This window comes from Orbicella faveolata, unplaced genomic scaffold, assembly GCF_042242905.1.
Source record: "Orbicella faveolata isolate gen_17 unplaced genomic scaffold, um_ofav_v1 contig_3, whole genome shotgun sequence".
In the NCBI taxonomy this organism is placed as follows: domain Eukaryota; kingdom Metazoa; phylum Cnidaria; class Anthozoa; order Scleractinia; family Merulinidae; genus Orbicella; species Orbicella faveolata.
The window spans coordinates 6,881,136-6,901,515 of NW_028301558.1; the positions used below are offsets into that span (position 1 = coordinate 6,881,136).

Below are 20,380 nucleotides of genomic sequence, written 5' to 3' on the forward strand. Positions count from 1 at the left end.
TCTTACCATTACCGATGTAACATTGTATGTACATCATAAACTCCCAGTTTCTTTCTTGCTGTACATCGCAACCAAAAAACGTGTCAAATCAACCAAATCATTACTGTAAACAGTTCCATGAATGCTGCTATCTCCGAGACTTATAGTTCACAAAAAAGTAACTCTTGCACGCCCTGCGTGCCTATGTTTGTACATGCAGCTGTTGCTTGATTCTGATGTCGATGTCACTAAGTCATTACAAATGAGGGTTTCATCCACAGACTGTGGTGACTGTGACTTACAAAAGTAAGAACCACTTTGCATAGCTGAAAAAACAGTTCTAGTCGAATTGCACTGACATATTCCGCTTTCGTCCACAAGAGCTATGAATACGCGATATGATTACGATTATGATTATGTACAGTTTGAATCTGTTGACTGACGCAGAGAGTGAAGCAAAATTTATACCACTAATTTGTTAAGTAGTTGACTTTAATTTTAACTCGATTATTAGTTTTAAACCGGAGATTCGGAACCCACTATCGAGTATGAAATTCCTAATAAGAGGAATTGGAAATGAAAAGAAAGTTACTGTGGTGGGAGGTATGCGGAAACTCTTCTCCCATGTTGTTGTGGTCTAGAATTCTAGATCAGAATCTTTCCTTTTCGGGTGTCTTTTATCCAAAACTATAATTAACTACACTTTCCCTTTTGTTGTGCAACCTGTATATATAAGGTAAGGCAAGAAGTGATATTTTGGTCTGGAAACCGGAGGGGATTGAGGGTTAGAGAGAGCCCGATCAGTGATTCTGGAAAGGGCGAACCATCTTCTGCCCCGGAAAGTGAAATCCACGAATGACCTTATTAGGTGTTTTGTTATAAACTTCTGGCGTTTTACGAATCTCTTATTTATCAAAGAAATAAATAGTTGTTTGCCATTTTTTGTTATAAACGAAACTACATCTAACGTCAAGTTGTCGATTTTTTTTTATAGATGTCAGCGCTCTGATTGTTTAATAATCGGTCTCGTTCACAGATTGTGTTACAATCTATTTTAGAAAATAGCTCCAAGAAAATACGCACGCTGATTGGTTCAAAATGGAGCGTTCCTACCAAAGAACTGGTTCACGCTTAGCGTGCGTATATGGAGTTATGGATGCACACGGGAAATTTGGAGAGCACGCGAGAACCATAAGAGTTGCTCGAAAACTCGAAAAAGCTGTGGAAACATTCGCCTATCGGCTCGTGTTCCATAGAAGGAAGACTTTGCGGTTTGCGTTATTTGCGTATTGGACAATTTCCCTTGCGGTATTTCGGTAGTTTTAATCTCGAACTGCGGAATTGCGGTATTCTCCGAACCTGCCGGATGCGGTTTTTTAACATTTTGGACGGTATTAAAAATTATCCTCCAAGTCCTCCAACCTTTTTCGAGCCTTTTCTAGTTTCTCATTAGAAAGGGTAAGATATTTTTTTGTTAATTGTTAGTCAACACGCCGATGGATGTTACTTATTTAGACAAAATAAGCAAATTAAGTTAATTTGTTTATTTTGTCTAAATCGAAAATTACAAATTCCTATTTGCTCTTTCCGCGTTATTTGTTCTAAACTTAACATACAGAGTAATGGTTTCGGTATGACATTTCGAATTTCGACTCGGCCTATTGAATTGTTGCGATATTTGGCGACTTTATTTGGAACCCTCCCAATGTCCCTCACCCACAACATTTCTCGTTCTCTCAAACTTCCACTCGTGTTTATATGACTCGATAGAAACACGGTACATGTTTTCTATTTCTTAAATAAAACTCATGGGGTTGCGTTCATAGATTCGTGTGACAACTATAAACTATAAAATAAATGAAGTAAACCAAGAACTCTCGCTTACCATTCGTATGAGTGTTGCCTGCTGTTACTACAACCACGAGGAACCCAATCATCAAACACGACGATAGAGCTCTGAATTGCTGATCAGCCATTTTGTGTGTTCCTGTCTGACAACTGAGGATTAAAGAAAACGCGATAGAAATCTTTGGATTTCCTTGGGGCCTCACCGTAAGGTCATACGAGTGACGTTACCACATATCAAGTTTAATCAAACCATTTTCCGCATGATTGTGAAATAGATAGGGCACATCCGCACTGGCAAAAATGTTGGTTATTTAGACATGTTGTCCTTTGATCGATTTTTTCCTAAGAGTATTCTTAATTTGTCCACTAGTGTGGATAGGCCCATTCAGAACAATTCCCTTTCTTCTCATTTGTGCAAAAAGAGCTCGCTGTTTCCTAAAGTAGCTCTCCTCATCTCCTATTTAAACTTGCTTTCTATTTCAACATTGACTAGATTCCGAGGCTATTCAGTTATGGCTCGTCAGATCAAGTTTCCTGTTTTGTCATTCAGTCTGTGCTCATTCATAGCCTCAGCCTCATCTTTAGTTATGAAACAGCTTCAAAATGTTGGCTTACCTTTCTCTTCGAATTCTCGACCTATTCTATGATCTTCGATTCCTTTCTCTTTCATATAGTGAAAACGTCTTTCGCATCGAAATAATGATATTTCTAGCCTGCGAACGCAGTTGCATTGCCTTCAAAGACAAGCGACATCCGGAAATAGTCCGCGTTAATTTCGCAGGCTATGATATTTCTGGAAAGTTCTGGGACCTAACTGAACATCCGCTTCAGCAAGATTTTGGTTTGGCGCCCCTGAATATCATTCATCTCTCACCCTCTGCCAAATCCCCAGGGAGCTAGTAGGCTGCCCACATTTCAGGCTAGCGCCCAGTTTCATCGTAGATCTTTGCACCCCGTTCCAATACTGACTACGTAATTGAATGTAATTCAGATGCCGCGGTTGTGAACAGCGATTTTTTAGCTGCTATTAGTCCAGTTATAATTTCGTCTCTTCAAAATTGTATTCAGAAATATTCAAAAAAAGAGCAGATGAAGAAAGACTTTATAGCCATCGCCGGTTTTCCTTGATATACCTTTCGGTACTAATTTTTTATGTGAAACTCCGTCGTTTTCTTGACACTGGACACGTTCACTCCCACCGTCAGTCGCTTCTTCTTGTGCGGAGCTTGTAGAACTTTTCAGTTTGCCAAGAATCGTGAAACTGTGTACATCAGTTGACGATATACAGGAGCACTTTATGCAAACTAATGGAAGAATAATTTGTTTATTCCCACACTTTTAATCACTTTCAATAAAATAAATGAATCTGTCGGTTAAGCAGTAATCGCAAAAATAACACTGCATGACGCGATGTGTTGCGTTTCGCCAACGACATTTCAACTATAAGTAAACAAGCAAAAGCCGCGTAAGTGTCCGGATAAATCTAAACATCGCTGATGAGGGGCGGTAGACGTTCGTCCAAAAGAGAACACCGGATCGCAGGTTAGTTTCAAATAGATTGCCAAATTTAACTTTAGTTCGGCTTTGGATCTTCTAAATTTTCGAATAAATCAATAAAATCAACTTCTGGTTTACAGCTACATCTTTATCACTTTCAGCATTGCACCTTTCCAGTTGTTGCAGCCGAGAGAGTCGAAAGATCTTTTAAGATTTTGATCCAATTAAAGATGGCGAAAACTATGGGCCCATTACATTCTCGTAGATTAGAAATATTTGTTATCAGCTGGTATTTGTTCCCCTCGTGAGAGGTTTGGCTCGTATTTAACATCGCAAAATTGACGGGTTTTGGCAGGTTCCATAGTTTTGTCTTAGTCTAGAAGGTTATTTCAAGGCAAACTAAACAATCCCAGACGTCTTAGTGCACTTAGCTGGTGTCCAGTCTTCCCGACGTTTGTGGTGCGAGGAAGTGATGGCCGTGGAACGAGTCTCTTTTAAAGAATGACTGAATGCGCAGTGTCAGATTTTTTTTACTGAATCCGATGAATCGACTTGGATGCTGACCAAGATTCTGTTCCCCATATTTTCCCGCCTTTTTGTTCTCGTGGCGGGTGTCAGCTTGTCGTTCCCAGGCATTATCATAACCACGTCATGAGTTTCACTATCAACTGCTTCATAACGAAACTGATAGAACGGATACTCTAAAGCATACAGTATAGGTAGCACTCTAAATATACCGGGGTAGATGGTTCCACTCTGGGATGGTACGTGGGAAGATGATCTCAACGTCCGCGAAGAAAAATATTTTTAAATTGTTTCCTTTTATTATGTTATTTCATTATTTTATTTTAAAATATGCTTATCTTTTTTAAAATTTACACTGTCAATTAGTTTTTACGGATTTCCGGCATTACGCAGATATATTACATAAAAACACCTCCCAATTTAAAATTCTCACTGTACCTGAAGAAGGCTGGTTTAGCCAGCCGAAATGAAGTACACCTTTAAAAGGTGTACTTTATTATCTTTATCATTTAACATCTTGTAAGTTATCATCCTACGTTGTGTCGGTTTTTGCTTTTTTCTTCTTCATTTTCTATGTGAAGCCGGTTAGATCACTGCTGATCCAACGTCTACCAGCAGGACCATCGTTCGCGGTTGCTTGTTTAAACATTTTGTAGAAAAAAGAGGATCTATAACAGTTATTATGTCTCGACATTTCAATAGTGGTACACGTATTCTATAGATTGTGTGGCGACCACGTTCGACCAAATTAATTCTTGTTATCAACATCCACAAGACCGTGGACAATTTTAAACAGGAGAGTTAGACGGCTAATGGCTCTCCTCACTTGAAGGCTTTACCATCCACTCGTTCAACCAAAAATTATCATAGCAAAATAACCTGTATAGATGACATGTAAGTCATGTACATATCAAATATCTTCATGTCTATTTGGTGATACTCAGTTGTATAGTCCCAGAAAATCCCAGCAGAAAGTTGTGAAAATACGACGGCTGCTGTTCTGAATAACAGATGCGCATTCAGCATCCAATGATGTTCTTTTCCTTTATTCATAACGTTTATATTGACCCTAAAAATATAGCAATCCGCATGAAGTTTAGTTAAATTTAACTATTGCACATATCTTAGGTTTGAGATAAATTATAAATTTTTTTGCTCATTAGATCCTTTGTTAAATGATCCCACAGGCTTTGTAGCTTTGAAAACTATCGTTTTAAAATAAAGGTTGATTGATTGATTAGTGAGTTAACACTAAGCTTAGAGTTATGGTTACTTTAATTTTTTAGATCGGCTGATCGCAAACACAGTTCAACTCTCATTTATCTCACACCACCTTCCCTCTTGCGACCCAGCTGTCTCGACTCTTAAGCACACCTCAACTTGTAATCTGATAATTGAGAGTTCAAGTGCCGTTTCTTGGTAAATCTTCTTTAAAATACTGCCAAAGTTTACGATTTTTATCTAAACAACGATAAAACGCCACTAAGACTGCTAAAACCCAGGCATTGAAGCTGGGTAGTTCTCGTTATACATTCAAATTTTTAGTTGATGACATGTCCATTGAAACTGAGGCAACTCTTAAAATTTGGACCGGGACTTTATGCTCCATGTTACGATACTGCTGAAAAAAGCATATGCTATGATAGCTGCTTTACGTAGGATTAAACGCTTAGTTCCATCTGACGTTATGATCTCTCTGCATAAAGCCCTACGTGTTACCACATATTGAATACTGTTGCCCGCTATTGCTGGGAATATCTAAATCTTTTAAAACTACCATCGAACGTGCCAATCACTACGCGATTAAGTCGTTACTAAACCTGGGTAACTCGACTACCTGTGATCTATGCCTAGCTATGGTTGCTATGGACACGCCTGAGCAAAGACGTATCGTGCAATCGCTCATCATGTTTTATTTTTTAAGTGTTTTAGACTGGATGGCCTAAATTATATTTCTCAGGTCGTTACACCTAGGATAACTAGCTGTAATCTACGAGGTAGTGGCTCTCTGGTGTACAGCCATCATATAACAGCCTAGTCGTGCACAACTCCTTTCTGTATGAGATTGTCCACATGTGGAACCAGTTACCAACTATCACCAACTTCTCGACCACTTTGGCACAGTTTCGTTCTCGTTTGAAGGGTGTGGAGTTTACAGGGTGCCAGTGTGATGAACTGTATTTTCTAACTCAAATTTTTAATATTAAGACTAGTTGCTCTTGGGAATATTTTATATTTTAATTCTGATTTTATCTTAGCGAATATGGTAATTGTAAGTTGTAATGTTATTGTAAATAGTCGTGCTCTTAGGAATATTTTATATTTTAATTCTGAATTTATATTAGCGAATATAGTAATTGTAAGTAGTAACGTTATTGTAAATAGTCGTGCGTTTGCGGAAAACCTCTTGAGAAAATTTAGTTACGGAAGATTTAAACAATTGCCTTCTTGCATTCTCATTCACTACTGTCTTTTCCGTGTCTTTAGTTAAAAGAGTTCGCTGTTTCAAAAAGTAACTCATCTTCATCTTTGTTTAAACTTCTTTTCTATTCATCAGTTTTATTATATATCACTAGACGTCCGGTGCTCTCTTTGTTCCTCCCCGAACAGAGGCTGGAAATCCAGCAGTTCGGGGGAGGAGCGCGGGCTCGTTTCCCGAACCTGTCGTGACTCGTCAAATCATGTAAGCCTTTCCGTTTTCCACGAGCGCAGCTGCATTCTGATTGGTAAAAAATGACAGGTCCTATTATTGTGACAAGAAACAGCGCGTTGGCGATCATCAAACACAAACATTAGGGGCACGGGGTGGTGAATGGTGAATGAGAGACTCTGCGAGAAGACGAGACTAGCGTTTCTCTTTGCGAGCCCGAGACATTTTGACTTCTTCAATGACGAGACCGAGATTTCAAAGTGGTTTAAATGCGAGCTCGAGACGTTCAGATTCTGAGACGTTTCAGGACGTCATTAAGCTTATATAAAGATATAAGAAAATCGCTACTTCGAGACGTTCTTGGCTTGGAAAAAATCGAGACTGCGAGACGCACATAACAGCTAATAAAACGAGATTGCGAGAGCTGTGAAATTCGGCGAGACCCATGGTGTTTGAAGGACCATTCGCCACCCCTAACGTTGAATGTAAATGTGGATTTGTTCTCGAAGCTTTCACGCGCTGCGGCCGGAGTAAAGAAAGACGAAGCCGGGATCGAAGCGACCCAGCAAGGCCGAGGCACTTGACACGCTGGATTTCGACTCGATTCATTAATTCTAGATTCTATCTCTGGAGACTTTGGAATTTTCGTCTTGGAATCCAACAACGCCTCGTTGGTTCGCGACCCTTTTTTGTCCGACGGACTCCTGTCTGGTGATATTTGCGGTATGAAATAGACAGTGGAACCTCGATATAACGAAGGGCTAGAGGACTGGCAAAATCCCGGGGGAAGGGAGGAGGGGGCGTATGGGTACTCGTAGAAACGTCAGGTGGGGTTGTGCGCTGGGCTTCCCAAAACTCTTACCAAAATCTGTGATTTTCCTTGCCCTGTTTATGACCTGATCAAAAATTTGATATCCTGTTTAAGACCTGACCCTTAAATCAATGAGAAACCAGAAACTGCAAGGGACCGCATACGATAAACGCTGCCAACGTAGGATCTACAAGAGATCTGATTAGCCAAAAAAATGTATGAAGACAAAAAATAGACTGCAAGGCTGATACTACGTGAAAAACGTTTCGAGACACCAACATAACGAGTCCCAAGAAGGTGTCTCGAAACGTTTTCCACGTAGTATCAGCCTTGCAGTCTATTGTTTGTCTTAAATCAATACCCAGTTTCAGATCTGTCATATAATTAGTTACCTCAGGCTTATCGATGATGATGAAAAAGAACCTTCTTCTAAAAAACATACTGAATTCAAGACTAAATTGCAAAAACCATATCCTCTCTGAGAACGAAATGGCCAAAATCGATACCCTATTTATGACCAAAACGGCTAAACAACCACACCCTTTAGCTTTGGGACCGCAAATACCTACATAGCCAATATAAGGGAGTACCCTCATCCTAGGGCCAAAATATGTTCGCTACAACGAGTTTTCGTTATAGCTGGGTTCTTTTCCATCTGTTTTACTTTTACTGGTGCGAGGAATATTGTTCGTTATACCTGGGACTTCGTTAAATCGAGGTTCCACTGTACAAATAATGGACCTTTTCGGAGATATGGCGGCCATTTTGAATTATATTGTTTGAAATAGCTATTGTGGGATGTTCAGGGGGCAAATGAGTCTGTATTTGCTCCCCAGACATCCCATAATAGTTATTTGAAACAATTGCCGGTTTACCCTGCCAGGCCATCAAAAATAAAAATCGGAACCATTCAATAAATTAAGTCAAGAATCTGGGAAATGATAAATGATTGATACTGATAAAGAACCTCGCCAAGATTTAGGTCTGTGCAGTTTTTCATTCGAGCGTTATTCGGAGAAGTGTTTCACCCACATTTATAGAGCTTTCTATGGAAACCCTAGGAGGGGCACCAACATGGCGGCCGTAAAGTAACAGAAACAGCTGTAATTGAATTACAAGAGCATCGACGCATTGAAATTAATATTTTTTTCTAGTGCAAGATCTGCTCCATGTACATCGTTGGAAAAAAAAAAAAAAAAAATCGCCGAGGAAAAGTACAAATAAACAAACTTAGGTCAGCGTGCCACCCACGGGCAAATGGATCTAGCGTATTAGCCAATCAGAACGCGCGCTTCTCTAAGGCTTATCAATTGACAAACAATGTAGTTAATGACCCATATTCGAGACACAGGGAGTGATTTAGCTGTGAACATTAAAATATATTACAACGAGATCGAGAGCGACTAGTGTTGATATCCGCGTTTCCAACACATAGATTTGTTATCGATTTAACAAATAGACGTCAGCTTTTCATGCGTCTGTCCTGTTATTGATCATGAATTTCGTCATAACATTGTCAAAGTAGCTGTGGATCCACGAGGCGATAGCCGAGTAGATCCGCAGACTACATTGACAATGTTATGACGAAATTCATAGTCAATAACAGGACAGACGCATGAAAAACTAACGTCAATTTGTTTTTTTACGATAACAAATTATCTACTTGTTCGCTCTCGCTCGTCGCGTCAACACCGCATAGGTTATAAATTCATGCGTCTGTCTGCTTACTAACAATGAAAATTAGCTAATGAGGTTGCGAGAATTTCTGCAGCTACTGTAAAACACTATTTGATCATCGCAAATAATCAAAGACTAATCAGTTAATTACTCATTGATGTACCCATCGATTACTCATTAATCATCGATTAGTTACGTCTGTCTGGCCATACTTCCGATGGGATTTGGTACCATTTCGAAGGGCGTTTTCCTTGATTTACATTTCGGTTCCGGCCTTTTTTATGTGAAACTCCTTCGTTTTCCTGGCGCTGGACACGTTCATTCCCACCGTCAGTGGTTTCTTGTAGTGAGTTTGCAGAGTTTTTCAATTTTTCAAGAGTCGTGAAACTGAATTCGCTTAGGCGCTGACCAAGATTCGCACCCCTATATCATCCCACCTCTTTTCCCACTGATTTAGATATACAACCGAGATGAGACTGCGCTTAGACGTGTATGCAATACATCTCGTTGTACTAAATTAGTTATGTGCGTCAGCTGCATGGCTTGGGGTGGCTTGAAGTGCCTGATTTATCAAAGAGCGCGGCAAACAAAAATACGTTATCTGACTCCAGAGCGCGGGTAAACGCGCGTTATTTTAGTTGCTTTGCCTCTGATTGGTCGAAGAAACAGTTCGGTTGCTCTGATTGGTTAATACATGTACATGTTAAACTGAAGCAAACCAATCATTAGGGTGATGTAACAGCTCTCGTAACGTACAATATGATTGGCTTGCTACCTTAGCTAAAAACAAAAGACCAAACAATTGAAACAATGACACAAAAACAATAGAAGCTGCTTACAATACCAAACAAAAGCAGGTTATGAGAGCTGCTACACTACAGAATCATTACGTTAAACGATCAATCGAAAATCACTGCATTTTAGAAACTTCGTTTTAGTCTTGGGTATGAGAAGTTGTTTTTTGTTTAAATACTTATGTAAATTTATGATTGTTAGTCACTTTCAAGTCGTTTAAATTAACTCACCAGGGCTCCGGTCTCGTCAGTTCCAATCTTTTTCCACGCTAGGGGCATTTTTTTCACTTTCTTTCTGAGGAAATTGCGTGTAAAAATATGTTGTCAATTGAAAACATGAGCTAAAAAAAGAAATGTACAACGAATATATTGTCCGAAAACCTTTTAACATAAGATATGCTGAGAATGCAAATATTGCACTGATTATAGCAATTTTAATACACTTGTGTATTCATTGCAAATAAATTAATATAATTGATATTAATCTTTTTGTTGAACCAAAATTATCATGGAAAAATAATCTGTAGAGATAAATTCTAAGTCATGTTATGTATACATCAAATATCGTCGACATGTCTAGACCCCCCCGGGGGTTGGAGACTCCCCTATATAAAGGACGGGGGTGCTCGTTGGAAATTTTGAAAAGAACCCCTAAGAGGTACCAAGATTCTGTTTTGTGGGCGTGGCTTGAAATATCTTTTACCCCTAAAAGGAACCAATTCTAAAACAACACATTATTTCCCGTCATATGTTTTTGGCTCAATACCCTAAAAGTTACTGTAAAAGTTCCCACTGTGGACCTTGTGAGGCTGAACATCCTAAGAGGCACCAAAACCGCCTTTTTTTTAACCATTAAAAAGGTACCACGAGCACCGCCCTCCATTCTATATGGGAGCCCGCCCCGGGGATCTTCACCCGTGCTTTTTTAGTTCTTTTGGTGGATCTGTTTATATGGGCCTGGAAAATTTCAGCAGGAGTTATGACAATACGACGACTGCTGTTCTGAATTACAGATGCACATTAAACATTCAGCAATGTTCTCTCTCTTTTTCTCTAAGCAAATGAACACTAAGTATTATGTTTACTTTAACTCTGTAGATCAGCTTGTCACAAACATTTCAACTATCATCTATCCTACCTCATCTTCCCCCTTGTGACCCAGCGGCCTCGGCTTTGTAATCTTATCATATCAACTAAGAATTCAAGTGTCGTTTCATGGCACATCTCCTTTGAAACAATCCTAAAGTTTACAGTCTTTCCCTAACAAGGCTAACAGCGCAGCGTCGAAGGAAAATTGCGGGCTAATTCGTGTCTCGGAGACCGGAATTTCTTATTCGCCTGCCGCCACCAACTGAACTGAATACTGTACGATAGGCTTGATCCTTATTTCTTATTGTAACTGAACAAAACAATTCACTTGCATGAGTAGGCGTCATGGTTTACGACACATCTCAAAAAGGTTGTTTTGTAATTGATCAAATGAACCTGGGCATTAAAGCGCACCTTGATGGTGTCCAGGCTCTTCCTCGTTTGAAGTTTATGGAGATAACCATGGCAACGACCTTGAAGCGAGTATGCACTGATAATTAGCCAAATGCGTAGCTCTACATTAGAATGGATTCCCGGAGTTTTCCGAATTGGTGTATTTCGTCCGTTAATGATTACATGAAATGGGCGACGACGTATTCTTTTAGCGCCATGCTTAACAGCTTTCAGAGCGTCATCGAGCCCTTATCGCTTCCATATTTAAAGGAAGAAGCCCTCGGGATTGAGGTTTCCCTGATTGAACAGTGAGAAGAGGATCTGTTTGCAGCGGTCGTGCTGGGTCTAAATGATTCATCCGGCCTTGCCATGTGCATTTCCTCGTCCTCTCTTTGTTCGTGTTCAGCGTCTTCTGTTCGATCACTGCTATAAAACTCAAACAAACCAGTTTGATCTTCCATTTTAAAAGCAGCTTGAGAACGCTGCGACGGGTTACCAGCGGTCTGCTTAAAAGTTGATGGTTTCACTTTGCCTTGTACCCCGGATATCTTCAAATCATTTCCAGTACATCCAAGTTCAATGTCTGCCAACGAGTTCTCTTGATTTTTCTTTCTGTCCATCGAACATGCTGGACTGTACTCGTCGCTAGAGGGCACTTCCAGTATTGTGTGAATGTTCATGTTGTCTTCACCCTCGCTGTCGGTGATATCTCCTCTACGGCTTTTACACCTTAGGTCTATTTCCCGGATGAGCGAGTCATAAACAGACAGACTGTGTGTGTCTATCATTCCGCATGGCAAACGACGACCGAGATTTGCGGCACTATTTTCCCGCCTTTTTTTCCTAGTGGCGTGCGTCAGCTTGTCGTACCCAGGCCTTATCATAACTACGTCACGAGTTTCATCATCAACTGTTTCGTTTTCATAACGAGGTTTATAGAACAGATACTCGAGAGGATTCGCAGATGGCCTTCCAAGGGGGTCGATATTTTCGTACGGCGAGTTTCGCAGCCCTCCTCTACCTGCGGCTCTTTCACCTAAGGGTGACCTTAGTTGGAAAGGCAAGGTTTTCAGCGGATTCTCATACATGCCTGGGAAACCATAACTATTATTTTCGGTATTTGGCGGGAAAACCCCGCTGAAACAGACTGTTGCATATGGTGTTATTTCTTTTTCATCTGCGTCATCCGGGATATTTGGCTTACGCCCTGCCCCTGAAAAAAAAAAAATATAGTCACATTAAAATTTTGAACAGCTAGCTGAGAATAGTGAACCCGACGTAACAGGGCCTTTACTTACTGTGTTTCTTGAATAATATTGCAGCCAGTGCTACTGCAACGATGAGAAACACTGATCCGACGGCTGAAACTATGATTATCTCCATAAAAATCAGCCCTAAAATAACACAAAATCACGGAAAGAAACGGGTTATTCATGAAAAATAAAGCATAAAGCGTTGGAAAAGGACAATAACCTATTAGCCTAACCGGGAAAGCCAAGGAAAATACATCAAGATACCTAGACGTCATGTTACACCACAGAAGACGATATATTGTCTGTCAGTAGCCCAACACCTCAAGCCTCAACCTTCCATGCTAACCCTCTGGGCAAATCTTTCCGCAAAACGTTTTACTTTTGGAAACAGCCCGCGCGAGAGTTTTCAGATGACCCTTTTCAAAAATTGTCAAAACCACCCCTAGTTAAAACAGGGATCCCTTTTGGCCGCTAATTTACTTGTTTTTGGTTGCGGAGACAAGATATTTCCCGAGAAAACAAGAGACCGCCGCGGTAATTACAGTTAAGGGAAGGGGTTAACGATATAAAAATATCTGACATTCCGAGTAACGGGCCTGTACCTGTGCAATAAGGGATCTTTGCGAAAATTACGATATAAAAACAAGCCGCAGTTACTGATAATGGCTGTAAAGAAAGTATTGTTACCTTTAGGCGACTTTTCAACAGTTCCTGAAACAGATACAATAGGGAGAAACAAGTGCAATAGTAAGTCACAATAAGCAAACAAAATAAGACGCAATGATCAAGATTTGTTAAGGAAACGTTATTTTCGTAACCCAGCGTTTACCCCAGCATGGCGGTCTACGGGCAGCTCTCTTCGGAAAACCTTTATTTTGAGGCTGGTCTCACTGATATAGCAAGCCGGACAAAGTATCTTCTGACACTTTTAAATTATGGGGACTAGTGTAATTTCAAAAATCAAACCCTTTCTCCGTACAACGTTTGCAAAATGGGGTCATAAATTAATGTCTGTTCGCCATTCCTGCTATGGGACTCTAAAGCATTACTTAGTATCAAACCTGTACGAACTCCTAGTAAAGCAAGCCAGCAAAAAAGTATCATTACCTTTGGGATCGTTTTCAACAGTTCCTGAAAAAAATCAGTTCAATAGCAAGTTGTTTTAAGCAAACACAATATGATGCAATGGTCAGGCTCTGTGTAAAACTCCATTCTCGTAACAAGTCTTGCCCAAGGCACTAATTGACTGGGAAGAGATTTGGTAGTTGTCCAAGTTAAGCCTGACCAAAGTCAAGAGGGCATGGTTGTCTATGGCTAAAGAGAGTGTCCAGTTACGTGGCTAGCACCCATGCAAATTTATTGAACAAAAGAAAATATGTAGATAGGAAAGAGGTCAGGTCCCACAAGATTAGTTTGAGACGCCAACATGGTCACCATTTTATTGTTTTGGGACCCCAAATTGGTGCAATATGGCTGTCGTCGGCCGTGACGTCATGTGAAAACACTCCATTTCACTCCGTATGACGTTTATTTTCAGGTTGATCTCTCAAACATACCAAGACCTAGTATATTTTGATACTTCTATACTACAGAGACCAGGATGATTGCTAAAATCTAACCATTTTCCCGTAAAACGGATTGGAAATAGGGTTATAATTTAGGCATGTCTGTTCGCTTTTCCTTCTATATGACTCTACAGTATCTGCCTCGTTCCCAGTCACCCTCGCGATAGTAAAAATATAGAAATTAACTAGTGGGGAGGGGCGCAGGGAATCATCCCATCGCTCCCTGCTCGAGCTCCTTACTCGCTACCAGCTCCCTTTCGCGCCTTCTTCCTGACTCCCAGTCTCCCAATCGCGCTATGCGCTGAGAAAAAAGAAAAATGAGAAAAGCCTGTGGAGGAGGCAGCTACAGCATTACTTATGATTTAACCTGTGCGAACTCCAGGTCAAGAAAGCAATAGCTCACCGTTGCAGTCATGAATATTGCATGGTTGCTCTTCAGAGAGCGGGCCAAGCGCTGAGCAATCTTTTCCCCCAAAACGCGATCTGTTACAAGCACGATAGCGTGTTTTGAGCCCAGCCCCACATGATGCTGAACACGTGGTGAAAGGACTCCAATCCGACATCGTTGCATTTTCTGAAAATAAACCGAAGAAAATTATCATTAGCATACAGAATGCAGGAAGCCGAGTCAAGCACCAGACAAAAAGTAATTTTGGATGTCATGTAAACTAAGTAACATATCATAATTGATTTAACATTAACAATAAAATGAACAAAACGTTGTTTCAGCCGTACTCTCTGAAATACAAGAGATGTCGAGTTGATCACGATGGAGACTTTAACCTTACCTGGAGGACAAATTGAGATGTTACAATATTCCCATCGCACTGAAGCATTTGTTGTGTAGCACCATGGGCCGCGGGGGGCCTGACCACCAGGATTCCGGCATGCATTGGCGGCATTGTTCAGTTCAGGGAAGTTGTCTGGTGTTCTGTGGTGCCGATGAGGACACTGGGAAGTCCAGGACTGGCACGTGTAACCTGACTGCGTCACTGATATATTTCCGCGGTATGACTGACCGTTGTCATAAGAACACAAGTCTGTTAAGACAGGGATAAAGAATTTCAACGTTATTGTAAATGGTTATTTTAAAACGTTTAAAGGTTTAAAAGGGTGTCAATCTCAAACAGCTTCTGCTTACCGCTGAAGTCGTCTTTGTTTATGTTCTCTACAGCAAGAACAAAGAAAAAAAAGGAAAATATTTTTACAGTGATTCGTAAGTTCAGATTGAAAGTCGTAAAAGTATTCTGGAAAGACACACAAATGGATTACCTTCAAAAAAATAACGTAAATGTTTCCATTTCAGTCAAGACTCCAATGATTGGCCCTATTTCCATAGACCCTACGAGCAAGTCAACCAGCGAGCCACCCCCACCCCCACGCTCCCACCGCTACTCTTGCCTCACTATCCTCCCCTCGTTCCCGGTTCTTCAGCTAACATGGTCAATACCCATGGCTTTAGATAAGGTAGATAAAAAAATCACATTAGGGGCGTTTAAAATTAGAGATGATCCCGTTTTACACAGGAATTTTAACAAAATTCACTTGTCACATATAGCTATGTTCAAAATGGTAACGACTTTAATAAAAATACACTAGTTGCAATTGTAAAGTGTAAAAGATACCTGAGATTGTTCCACATATTAGTGTCAAAGCTCCGCCGGTGAGACTCAATATTTTCAAGTTAAACATAATCCTTAAGACACTAGCTAATCCGCTATTTATCGGCTTATATTGTAAACTATTTAAAAACTAGGCACCTTCGAGTTCTCTTGGATAATAACACTCGGGGATAGTACCCCCGTTTCTTCTAGGTAGCGTTGTGCAGTTAATCAAGTCAAAGGCCCACTGGTTAGGCAAAGCCCTATACCCTTTCACGGCCTTGTTTAGTTCATCAGCCCTGCGGTACTCCTCTTTGCAATGCTGCTGGACCATAACCTCGCAGGCTTCCCTACAGACCGGTACTGGAAGAATTTTCGAGGAGACATTGTCGCATCTTTTAAAGTAGTGGTTGCAGTAAACATGTTCCACAGTTTGAAGACATTTGCTGGAGATGTCTTCTTTAGAAAGTACATAAGCCTTTGCCATATTAAAGTTGACCAGCCGTTTTTCCATGATTCCTTGGTAATAAATCGAGCCGTAAATAAGGCGCTTCCCAATTATACTTGAACACACTCCCTTCTCTTCATACACGTACGGCTTACAAATAGCTTGTAGCGAGGGACTGGGATGAGCTGGGACACAAGTGTTACTGCTGTGGAGCGAAGGAACACATAAAGTTTGTTAAAGTCAGGTGCAGATAAGAGAATTAGTATTGTCTCGGTCAAGAAGTGATTCCTGGATGCACAGCAGAGAACTTCTTGTTTATTGTTCGTGTGTTTGCAAGAACGTATTATTGAAGATAGTTCTGTTGAAGAAGAAAACGCTGAGGGTTACCCAGGCTTAAGTTTTACTAACCTTGTTTCGTTTCCTGTCTTTGTGTTATTATTGATCTGCAAAGTATCGTTCACATGGACATCTGTGGAAAATCAAGATAAAAGAATCTTCTGATTAGAGTGTCATCCCTTTCCTCTATTCAGCTCTATGTATTTCACAACTGAAGTGCATGGGAACTGTACCAACTGATATGAACCAAAAATGGTATAACTTTGGTTGCCACAAAATCCGAGCCCGAGCTTTTGAAACTAGAGGGGTTTTCACCTTAGTGCTGAAAGAAATTTGCATTTGCTTTGGTTCTGCAGTATTAATCTATGAGTATTAAGTAGTAATCGGCTTCATATTGAATTTTGACTGGTCTGATGGATAGTCTGTGTAATTTGTGATTGGCCATAGTACACTTTGGTTTTGGTTTACGATACTCAATTGAAAACCGCTCTAATGTGGTAGAGATTATATGAAAACTGATTTCTCTGGGACGAAGTCAACTGTCCGTAATAAACGGCGTCCATAAGGAAAGGTTGGACTGTATGAAGAGGGTCGTAAGTTTTGGAGGTTTTCATCGCAGCAAAGGGATCATAGTGATTGGTCAAATGCCTTCCAAACGTGCTGCTATATTTTTAGACAATAGACGCCTCTTGGTCAACTCTAGATTTTAACAAGTCTGATGTCAGGCAGCCTAACAGATACGAATTTTTTGTCAAATAATTTACGTTGAAATGAAATAATGTTTCTAATGAAATAATGCACATCCAAGTGAATAAGAATGGATTTTAAAGTAATTTTCCAGCTACAGCACAGGTTGGATGCTACGTGCTTTCTCGACATTTTTGTTGAGCGGGGATTCTTTGCAGGCTGTTTCGGGGACAACTGGTTTCCGGGCAGAGGTCTCATTGGCGGATCATTTCCGGACTAATAATAATTTGCGGTTTCATTAAGCTGTAGGAAAAATAATTAACCTCCTGAAAATGCTGAGATAAATCCCTGAAACACAACGACAGACTGGAGAATTCTTACGAAATCTGCGAGGAACAAGAACAAAACCGTTGCCAGTGGAATCGAAAGGCAAAACTACATCGAGGCATGACTGGGAATGATTCAAAAGGTTTTTCTCAGGTACGGAAATCCTCTCAGCTGTCGTACTGATCAGAATAAATTACTAGCGTTGGTCGACGCGTAAGAAATGTCTGGTACGAAGGTGAGTTTAAGCCTGAGGGTTCTATCCACAGATTTAATCTGAAATAGCATTTTATTTACTGACTTATAAACTTCGTTTAGCCAAGAAAATAGGACTGCTCAAGAGTTTTAGCTGAATTGTAAGACAATGCGCTTTCATCCACAAAACCATAATTAATGTTTGATTGATGCGGGGGTTGAAGGACATAAAGCGAAATATTGTTCGATACTGTTTTGTCCTTTTTAAATAGTTTCTTGCAGTTGAAGTAAATCTACTGGCTCAGTTGGCTTGATAATTCCAGGATAACAAGCTTTTAAAATAATTACAAGTTGTAATCAAGGGATTAGGGAGCCCACTATAAAGTGCGAAATTCCTAATAAAGTGGTGATGGGGGGGGGGGGGAGGGGGTGGGTGAGGCTGAACGGCGGAAAGCTTAACTCGTCTTCCATGCTGTGCTCTAGAATTCTAGATAACACTCTTTCCCCCCTTACATTTTATCCAAAATTATCTCTGAATAAATGCAGTAGGCAATAAAATTTAACTACATACATTAGACAAGGGAAGAAGTAATATTTTGGCCTGGAAACAAGAAAAGGAATTATCGAGAGTTAGTGGAAGCACGGGCGGGGAATTTGGAAGTTAGAGCGTGAACCATCCTCTCCCCCCTCCCGCGGACTCGAAATCCACGATACAGTTATAAGTGCTTTGTTATTCCTAAACGTTTTGCATCTATGACTAGTCTTTTTTAATTATCGAAGAAAGGTGTCATTTTCAAACGCATCTAACTTGAAATTGCCCTGCGTGTTTGACATTTCATCGATGTGAGCTCAGCGTCGGTGTCGTTCATAGATTTGTGAGACTGAATCGACCATTAAACAAATGAAGTTCACCCACAACTCTTACTAACCTTTCTCCGCAACATTGTTTTGTGCTGTTACTATCACCACGAGCGACGCAATCACCAAACACGAAGACAGAGCTCTGAATCGCTGATCAACCATTTTGTGTGTTTCTGTTTCGCAACCAAGGATTAAACAAAACGCGATAGAAATATTTGAATTTCCGTGAGACCTCACCGCAGTGACCTCGCCACATATGATCACACCCTTTTCCAGAAGGTTTCCGACACTATCGGATTGCGGCGCTTAAGCCTCTTGAGAAATTAATTACGGTAGATATAAACATCACCATATCTTCTCCTTCACTATTGTCTTTTCCATACGTGGTGTTAAAAGAGCTCGCTGTTTCGAAAAGTAACTCACTGTGTAACTAACTTTATATTCTATTTCACCTATGACTAAACTGTTAATGTCGTGACTGGTTAAATCATGTTTACTTTTATTATCAAGTCTGTGTTTAGTCGTCTCACTTCCCTGACACACATGACACGTCACTGCTGACTCTCCTATTTTTATCTAGATTGTCTATTGGAGTTTAAAAAGTATGTGCTACATAGTATTGTTTCAATTCTTATATACAAGGATGGAAATGCTGGGCAGAAGTCATATTTGAATATGCAATTTCCTTTTGCGAGAAAAAAAAAAAGATAATGATCAAGGCCTTGTTTACCAAACGGAATTTCTATCAGATATAAAATAGCAATTGCACAATCTACTTATACCACCTCTTTCGTCAGGTTCTTGAGTGATGCTTGCAATAATATGAACTACATACAAATAAAGATTCTTGTCTGACACTCGACTGGATCATTCTTAACCTTTCGCTTTTTCAAAGAATCTGTTGTTCTAACGCTTAACGAATTATCAACTCGGAGTACAATGTTGATATAAAGTTACATTTTACAGCTGGAACAAGTTATTTATGTTATCAATTAACAAGTTATCAATGGCGGTCTATTTACATTGACAAGCGCCGCACAATAACGGGGGCCGGAGGGCAGGGGGTATCTCGTGGCACTAATCTTAATCAGGGTGGGCTTAGTTATTTCTCAGGCTGGGCCTCATCTCGACTCCTCTTTGGTTATGAAAAAGCTCTAAGATCTGTTGGCACACCTTAAACCTCTGCTATGATCTCTGTTTTCTTTTCCTTTCTAGCACTGAAAGTATCATTACGGCCCGGGGCTAGGTGGGGGAGGTACTTCCTTATATGGGCTAAATAGTTATGTGCGGCTCCAAAGGTTATGGTTTTTTAGCCTTTTTGGTCATAAATAGGGTATCGATTCTGGCCATATTATCCATAAATAGGGTATGGGGTTTGCACGCTAGTCTTGAATTGGGTATATTTTGAGAAGAAGCTAATTTTTCATCATTATCGATACGACTATCAACAACTAAAGCTCTTCATAAATAATGTTTAGGGCTACGGTGCTAGCCGCAATGGCCATAAATAGGGTACCGAATTTTTGGTCAGGTCATAAATAGGGTAGGAAAAATCACTGATTTTGGTCAAAAAAAGGGTAAGGGTTTTGGAAAGCGGGCCGCACATCCCCATCCAATTTCTCTGGGAGTACCCAGCCGGGTATTACGTCATCGAAATAATGAAATTTGTTTCCGGAAACCTCTGAAATCTCAGAGCTTCCGCTTCAGCAGCATTTTGGTTTGGCGCCCAGACTGCGGCGTGGATAGTTTCAGATAGCTTTCCAAAAATAACTTTGGTTCCGCCAAATTGTCAAATAATTATGCTTAATGGCTATATCCTTATTGCTTTAAACGCTGCGCCTTTCCAG

General features: G+C 40.3%; 1 protein-coding gene across 2 annotated transcripts; it reads right to left on the minus strand.

Annotated features, from left to right (window-relative positions):
* Positions 1 to 10,195: 10,195 nt before the first annotated feature.
* On the minus strand, positions 10,196 to 18,791 carry LOC110039930 (uncharacterized). Of its 2 annotated transcripts, none has more exons than XM_020745109.2 (10): positions 18,602 to 18,791; positions 16,539 to 16,599; positions 15,842 to 16,332; positions 15,223 to 15,249; positions 14,870 to 15,121; positions 14,485 to 14,655; positions 13,624 to 13,647; positions 13,204 to 13,227; positions 12,562 to 12,657; positions 10,196 to 12,476 (listed from the first exon to the last, which is right to left on the minus strand). In XM_020745109.2, the coding sequence occupies exons 1-10, from the start codon at positions 18,693 to 18,695 to the stop codon at positions 11,494 to 11,496; spliced, it is 2,223 nt and encodes a 740-aa protein (XP_020600768.1). In that variant the 5' UTR covers positions 18,696 to 18,791; the 3' UTR covers positions 10,196 to 11,493. The 2 variants fall into 2 exon arrangements, with proteins under 2 accessions (XP_020600768.1, XP_020600767.1); XM_020745108.2 differs by having other exon boundaries at positions 15,842 to 16,335; positions 18,602 to 18,790.
* Between the last annotated feature and the right edge of the window lie 1,589 nt (positions 18,792 to 20,380).

Excerpts from the sequence above, each read along its gene's own strand:
- LOC110039930 (XM_020745108.2), bottom strand. The coding sequence starts at position 18,695 with ATGGTTGATCAGCGATTCAGAGCTCTGTCTTCGTGTTTGGTGATTGCG. Across the intron at positions 16,336-16,538 it reads AAGACAGGAAACGAAACAAG|CAGTAACACTTGTGTCCCAG; the intron begins GTTAGTAAAACT and ends TTCGCTCCACAG. Across the intron at positions 12,658-13,203 it reads TGTTGAAAAGTCGCCTAAAG|GGCTGATTTTTATGGAGATA; the intron begins GTAACAATACTT and ends GTGTTATTTTAG.